Source organism: Phoenix dactylifera, chromosome 15 (genome assembly GCF_051530095.1).
Source record: "Phoenix dactylifera cultivar Ajwa chromosome 15, Ajwa_hap1_PhDact_Kaust_v1.1, whole genome shotgun sequence".
Classification (NCBI taxonomy): domain Eukaryota; kingdom Viridiplantae; phylum Streptophyta; class Magnoliopsida; order Arecales; family Arecaceae; genus Phoenix; species Phoenix dactylifera.
The window spans coordinates 17,326,323-17,333,941 of record NC_143204.1 but is presented as its reverse complement, the minus strand read 5'-3'; the positions used below and the strand labels follow the sequence as shown (position 1 = coordinate 17,333,941).

General features: G+C 38.3%; 1 protein-coding gene across 4 annotated transcripts; it reads right to left on the bottom strand.

Annotated features, from left to right (window-relative positions):
* Positions 1 to 301: 301 nt before the first annotated feature.
* On the bottom strand, positions 302 to 6,884 carry LOC103704238 (cholesterol 22-monohydroxylase CYP90B52-like). Of its 4 annotated transcripts, none has more exons than XM_008787444.5 (8): positions 6,563 to 6,884; positions 6,146 to 6,470; positions 5,890 to 6,042; positions 4,980 to 5,231; positions 4,792 to 4,884; positions 4,618 to 4,696; positions 4,419 to 4,525; positions 302 to 816 (listed from the first exon to the last, which is right to left on the bottom strand). In XM_008787444.5, exons 1-8 carry the CDS (start codon positions 6,787 to 6,789, stop codon positions 595 to 597), a joined length of 1,458 nt encoding a protein of 485 aa, XP_008785666.3. In that variant the 5' UTR covers positions 6,790 to 6,884; the 3' UTR covers positions 302 to 594. The 4 variants fall into 4 exon arrangements, with proteins under 4 accessions (XP_008785666.3, XP_038990056.2, XP_088567330.1 ...); XM_039134128.2 differs by lacking the exon at positions 302 to 816 and adding an exon at positions 938 to 1,152 and having other exon boundaries at positions 6,563 to 6,855; XM_088711204.1 differs by lacking the exon at positions 302 to 816 and adding an exon at positions 938 to 1,140 and having other exon boundaries at positions 6,563 to 6,855.
* Positions 6,885 to 7,619: the final 735 nt, after the last annotated feature.

The following is a 7,619-nucleotide window of genomic DNA, read 5'->3' as shown; positions in this document are numbered from 1 at the left end:
GACCAGATAAATAGAATAGTGTACGTTGCACTGAACTCCTATCAACGCTCTAATTGATGTGAATTGAAAAGTTAAAATCAGGAGTATGGATCCAAAGCAACCTGCCGTTGCAATTCAAAAATTGGCTTTGAAACATAGTACAGAAGTGTGGACATATCTTGACCATATTTCTCAAGCATGCATACATACATACATACATACATACATACATACATATATACATACATACATACATACATACATACATATATATATATATATATATATATATATATATATATATATATATGGTACAATGGAGTGATATATAATTTTTTCTCTTCTTTATTTATGGATGAGAAATGGCTAATACAGTGTAATCACCAAAATGGCAACCAACCTTTCTCAACAATGCTCAAAGGCCAAGCCAGTAACATAGAAAGCTAAACAAGCACATATAAGCCCATTGCTTCTGTTGGCCTATCTATACATCAAAGTAGGCACAAGCTCTCATGCAAGCTTGCACATATCTCTTGGCTCCTCTTTTCTCGTTCGCTTACATTCTTGTTGAGCCCAAATGGTCTTCGAATCTCTTTAACTAGTAGAAACGCAGTGTTACGTGATTTTGTGGACCCTTATTGGTAGACCTTTAGAGAAGTCTACGAAGGGGTAGGCAAAGGCTTGGTCGGGCTCTGCCAATTCCCACCGGAAGTTTAGCGCAAGGTGGTGCAAGAAGACTGCCATCTCGAGCTTGGCGAGCTCGGAGCCTGCACATAGACGGGGGCCGCCGCCGTATGGCATGAAGTTGTTTGCTGTCGTCTCGCCAAGGGGCCTCCTCTGAAGGAAAAAAGAAAAGGAGCAAGGAACAAAATTTTATCTTTCTCTTGCATTGATAACGTGATTGATTTCACGAACGATTGATGGTTGATCTTAAAATCTTGGGTAGTTTTTTAAATACTATCCTTATTCCGTTTATCAAGAAGGAAACTTTTTTCCCTAAAAAAAAAGTGATTTAATACTTTTTTTAAGTACATGTTTCTCTATCTCCTTTTTCTCTTTTTCTTTCTTTTCTTCTCCTTTCCTTTTGATATGTTTGATTAGAGGACTTCAGCAACAGGATTCGTAGTTAAAACTTGCAACTGAGACTTTGGAACATATTTCCTGGAGGCAAATCTTCAAAATTCAGGAAAAAAAATTATCGAACAATGTAAGTTCGAAGGAAAAAGAAAGTGAATAAATAGAAATAAAAAAAACTAAGATTATTTGCATAATTTAATATTTATTCATGTAAAAAAGAATCGAGGAGACGTAAACAAGATAAGACAACTAATATTTAGAAATTTAACTTAATAACTTTCATGGACAAGGCTTGCTATTATAGTTGGTCCTAAGTTGGCTTATCCGCAGCAATTTAGAACCTGGCGTGGTTTAGTTCGGGTCTGGTTTAGACCATTTCAAGCTTGGGGATTGAACTAGATGTCCGAATTTCCTACAACAAATAATAAATGGGTTGGATTTGAGTTAGCTGGACATTTCTTCTTCTCTTTTGGGTAGTCATTTCTAGTCATTGTTATTGGTGGTTTGTTCTAGGTTAGGTCAATATGGAGTCCAATTCTTAACAAATAATAAAATTAGAATCTAGTTCAAGAAAGACGCTATAATTTTTCCCACAACCGGTAAATCACACCTCAGTGCATGCATTTTATCTTATCCATGAAGTATATAGTACTAATTCTAAAACACTCAGTTTTCAAAGTTGAGGTAACCATTACTCGTTTCCTTAATCCATTTTAACATACCAATGAGAATGCATATCGACATAATCACTCCCTGGAAGCCAGCCAAGCTCACTAAATATATCCTCAATATTAAATAACAACTAGCTATTATACTTGAAATATTTAAAGGAAGAACACATCACAAGCAAGTGTTGATGCATGCACTAGTGTTGCAAATTCTACTAATTGATGACAACACGAGGCTATTATAATTTGCATGGATTGCACCAAAATGTTCCTTCAACCATCCTTGTGAAGCTTTGCTTGGCCATCAAAAGAAAAATGGTCCCCTAATTTCCAACAATGTTTCATCAACCCATATTTATCAAGTTTCATTGGGCCCTTTAGAATTGTGTCCCATAGTGTCATGGCTCAGTCTTGGGCTATGATTCATCCTGCCTTCACTAGGGATTGGAAGTATTCTAAGAAGGGCTACATGGAGCAGTCAAGAATGATGACATATTAAGCACACTTGCAAAGGCTACTGGGCTCACTTCAAAAGCCCACTTCTTTGTACCAATGTGTAAACAACGCGATTCAAATTGCTTGTGTGGGCTGAAACAAAAAGGCCAACCCAAATTGTCATCAAGACTGTTTCCACCTCAGAGGCTGAGATAGATGGGAAGTCTAGGAACCATATTTGTTTCAGGGATCATAATTTGAAAAGTTAGGAGTTTTTTAGGGTTAGAGACATGAAAAGACTATTCTCCTATAGTGTTGGCAATTGCCCTGTTCACCCAAAGAATAGGTATTGTGTGACGAATACCATGTGAACCATGGAATATATCCAAGTTCCACTTGCACATGCCCTGCCTTGACTTGTTTGGGGCAGGATTTATGAGGGTGCTACATTTAGTCAATGTCCCCCATGTTCATCATGGACACCTTCAAATTCTGATACTTATCATAAATTTTATCGTTTCTTTTTATCATTTTCATTGCTAATGAAATATGGCGGGGTCTTTTTCACCGTCTTGATCAAAAGGAAAGGAAAACAACAAGAAGAAGAGGAGAAATTTGCATCTTGCATGTGGATGGCATGCTCTATCTTGAATTGTTGCAAGTGGCCAAACTAGTGAATGATCGAGGCAGGCACTTAATATTGAAGATTACTGCGTTAAATATATCTGCAGACTTTATGATATTTATTTGGATAGAAGGAACTTGTTTTATGATATTTATTTAGATATTAGTAAAGACACTTACTAATATATCCTAATAACTCAGTTAATGTCACGCCTAATGATCCCTTGACAAGTGTTACTCAACTGGGCACTTGCTCAAATTCTTAAGATCAATGGAATAATATTGTATTTCCGAAGACAAGATAAAAAGAATAGGCTACAGTGGTTTGCGAGATCATTGTCATAGTCTCTAAGGACCATTTGACAATCGAATATTATGTTGTTTTCACATCATGTGTCCAAACACATGAGACACATATATAATGCATCAAGCGTCAAGACCATGTCATGTATGTCTGGTCATGCATCTTGGTGTGTGATGTGAGTGTAATGCAGCAAAAGACTTAAACCACTATCTCTCGTTTTCTTTTATGAAAAAAAAACATTATCACTATGAGACAGTTAGCATCTCAGTGAAAGGCTAGTCAAAGGTTGGGATGAGGACAAATAAAACGTCTCATCAAACTAGCGATGTGATTACCTATAAAAAAAAAAAGTTACTAAGTATCTCAAGATACAACATAAACTTTGAACCATGTATAAACTGAATATATGATTCATGGGTGACACCTCGCGTTTTAGATATGCACATGTGTGCTACATCCTAGTAAAATTTATTGAAACACAAGAAGCTGAGGCCGATCGCAAGCCCCTTACCGTGCCAAGAACAATAAATCAATTAATATGAAAAGAAAATCATGTGTTGGTGTTTGGCTATCCTGGAGACCAAAGAAGCATAGTGGCTTCCAAGTGCAAATATAGCAAAGTGATGGGGGTTTGGGTTGTATCTTTTGCATGAAAGAATGATTGATCTTCTCTCATGCGCGGTAGTAACTATTGGACTGCATCTTATATAAATCTCAAAGCACTACAAACTTCTTAATTTATGTATCTATAGCGATCATTATGGAATCCAAAGGTTATTTGTATGAAGGAAGATGAATCCTTCTTTCATGCAAAAGATACAACCCCTATCCGAGCGATGGTGCAGGAAGCTATGACCTTATCTATGCTCAAAGAGGAAACGGACATGCATATATTTGGCTTTTCTAAAGCTAAAAGGCAAATTAAGTTGATGTCTATAACTTAGGTGGGAGAAACGCAAGTGTATAACGCAACACATTTGGCACTAAACACGGGTCATCAATGAGATCAATCAAACTCGACAAAGAACATGTGAATCTGGTTGTTGTTTTAGAGTCCTAAGAGGTTTGCCTTCTTTTGGTGCGTGGTTACGTTGTTCCCACGCATGTGTTGCTTTCACATTAAGAACAATGAAAGCAATTTGACTACCTTCTTTTGCACATGATACAAACTTCCTTAGCCGACATATTAGAACATAGGGTCTATTAATTATCCACGTCATATGAATCATATGAAAAAAAAGTGTGGCATCCAGTCTTATATGTAGATCGATGCATGTCTCATGCATCTTCTCATGCAATCTTATGCATAACATGCATGATATGGGACTTACCTGCCACCTCCAAGGATTGAACTGATGAGGATCGTCATACAAAGAAGAGTCCAAGTGCACTGCCGCAAACACTGGAAGAATTTTCCATCCACGGGGAATGTCATACCCTTCAAAATGGCAACAGTCGTTGGATATATATCTGTCACTTTTTAGCACATAACCCTCAAAGAAAGAATATTTCCAGGAGACATTTAGCTACCTTTGTACCGGAAGTCATGAAGAACCTTTCTGTGCACGAACCTAACCACGTTCCCTAGCCGCAGTGTCTCATCTATAACCTTCATGAACCAAATATTTATAAATAGTAAGCTAAGATAGGGGTCATCAAATGAAACATTTAGTTCCAAGCTTTGTTTCCTCAGAAAGTGTTTACGCATTGGGTGAACTCCATTTGCTTGTAGTCTTCCCAGTTTAGTCCAGACTCTCCTTTTAGTTTTTTCCTGCAGGCAATCTCAAGGTGCTCCTCCTAAACAATTAAGCAAAATAAGTCTGTAAGCAATCATTCCAAAGACAAATCTAGCTGAAAGATAATATAAAGGTGAGATTATTGTCAAGTTTCACCCGCAGTTCTTGAACAGCTTTCGGGCAGCCTTCGAGGAAGAAGATGGCTAAGGCTATAGCCATCGATGAGGTTTCATGGCCAGCAAAGAGCAAGCTCAGCAAGAGATCAAGGATCTGCTCTTTAGAAAGACTAGACTGCTTTAGAGCCCATCCAAGGAGATCATCTTCCTCAACTCTTTCTTGCCCCTTGTTCATCTCTTGGAATCTTTCATTCATCTTCAGTTCGATCACCTTAAGGATAGTCGATCGTGACTGTAGTACACAAGCCGCTCTTAGTGACGAAATCATTAGGAGTAAATTAATCTTCGACCTAATACCAATCCTATTACGAGACAAGGCTAACATAGAAGTGATGTATAAACTAAATGGTTTTCAGATTACTATGATAATTAGCTACTAAAGTACTTTTTTTTTAAAAAAAATTATGGATCGTTAAATTATTGCATGTTATAATGTTATGGACATGGGTGATTGCCTAAAACAATCATTGAACATTGGTTGGTTCCGGTGTATGGCATGGTATATAATCAATGAAATCAAAAAAAACAAAAACAAAAAGCCACCAATAAACTTAGGCTAATTATTATGAGGTGGGTCATCTTGCTTGTTATGTATTAAATAGATTCAGCATAAATCATGGCAGCTGGAGCAATCACTCTCTGAAGTTGACAGCAACGCAGTAACAGTGGCAAAATTTTATGTGCTCAGGACCATGGTTCAAGTAAAAGGTAAATACCATTCCAGTACACAATCGCTGTTACACTGCCGTTTAATTAAATAATGTTACACAATCATGAAACAGCGGACTGTTTGTTCTTTTGATAAAGATTTGGTCGATAAACTCCCTGTGGTCTTGTTCTAGAATTACTCTTATTGATACAGAAAGAAGGATTTTAATTCAACGGCCTACCTTTAGAGCCTTCCAATATGGAGTTCCAGGGAAGTTCAGCGGGGCAGACACCACTCCCTTCATGAAGGTTATATACTCTCGCCTCAACTTCTCGGTTTCAGGCTCTCCAGGATTCATGCTCATTATATTCTTCGCCATCAAATTAAAAGTGAACTGCAAGTGGTTTAAGGATCAGAAAAACACGCTCAGGACTTAATCTATAACGCATGAGTTATGGCTTCAACCAAATCAAGAACTTTGTCACAAACTGGTATACCTTCTTTGCTTCCTCTTGGGCCGAAAAGGCTGAGTGCTCCTTCCAAGACCTAAGAACCAGCCAAGCATGGCGCTCCACCTCAGGAAGGAGGTATGACCGGAGCCTCACGTTGCTCATGAAGTTGAGCGAGATCATCCTCATCTCTCGATGCATCTCTCCGACGAGAACCAGCATCGACCACTTCCCAAGTATCCCTCCGATGCTCCTTGGGTAGCTGCACTCGAAGTACCTCCCCTCGTTCTGGAGTATGAACCGGTTCAGGCCTGCATCCGCCGACACTATCGTCGGCTCACCAAAAAGACTGGACCTGTAGATCTTCCCATACCTGCAGGATAGCTTACATGAGAGTTCTTGGAAAAGAGTAGCTCAGTATATACGTAACCTTTAGTCTGCTTGTTAGTGGTGGAATTGGATTACCTTGATATGTGTTGTTCCATGAATTGGCCCATAGAGGTGGCAGGGTGAGGCTTGAGGTAGGAGAAGGTCTCGCCAAGAAAAGGCCATCCCAAGCCTCCCGGGGGAAGGTTGGGCTTCTTTCTGTTAATCCATTTGATGAGGTTGATATAGAGGAAGAGGGCTACAAGAGCTGGAGGGAGGAGCAAGAGAAGCTCTTCTATTATAGACATGAGAGAAGAGTAGCTCATCTCTATCTCTAGCTCTAGTTCTAATTGGAGGAGAGGGAGGGAGGAATAAGATCTTTTGTAGCGAAGCCAAGGGTAGCTTTAAGGCCTCCTCTTTGGAGGTGAAATAACCAAAAGAACCCTTCCCTATTTGCTTTTGGCCTCTAAGTTTCATATCTATTTGTAAAAACTCTGATAATAATTGGTTCGGGGACGGCGGAGAATAATATTCCTTCAAAAGTGTAGCTTCCTTGCAATGGTCAAGGCTATATGATTTCAATGGGAGGCATGCTCAAGTTATGTAGGAAGAATTTTAGGGAATTTGGCCAAAGGATACAATAAAATGGTGGCCTTGATTTGGTTTCTTTCTTCTTCCAAGGTGCGGTAACGCTAGAAAACACAGTGAACGGTTTACTTAAAAAAAAAAAAAAGAGGGTGAGACGGAAAGGGGCCCACCATGGGAAAGAGACGGAATTGTGAGCTGGGGATTTGTTTTTCTCAATGTCTCTAATGGAGAACTTACGTAGAGAAGATGTTTTATCTTTTTTGAATAATAGTGAAAACATCAGAAGGAAGACCGGAATGTTAGTCTACGTTGCTTAATTAAAACATTAACACTTTTACAAATAAACAACACAATAGGATTTGGGTCGACTCATTGGCACCCCTCACTTGGTAGTAGAGAGTCGAGAGACCTTGGATTTCGCCTAAATGGTGACATCTCATCATATTCTAAGAAAAAATTATATAAATAGATAATTAATATTTATGTTCTAAAAATATGAATTATGTTGATATGTTTTTATTATTATATTTTTTATTAAAAACTTTGTATTAAAGTTAGCCTTCTTCTT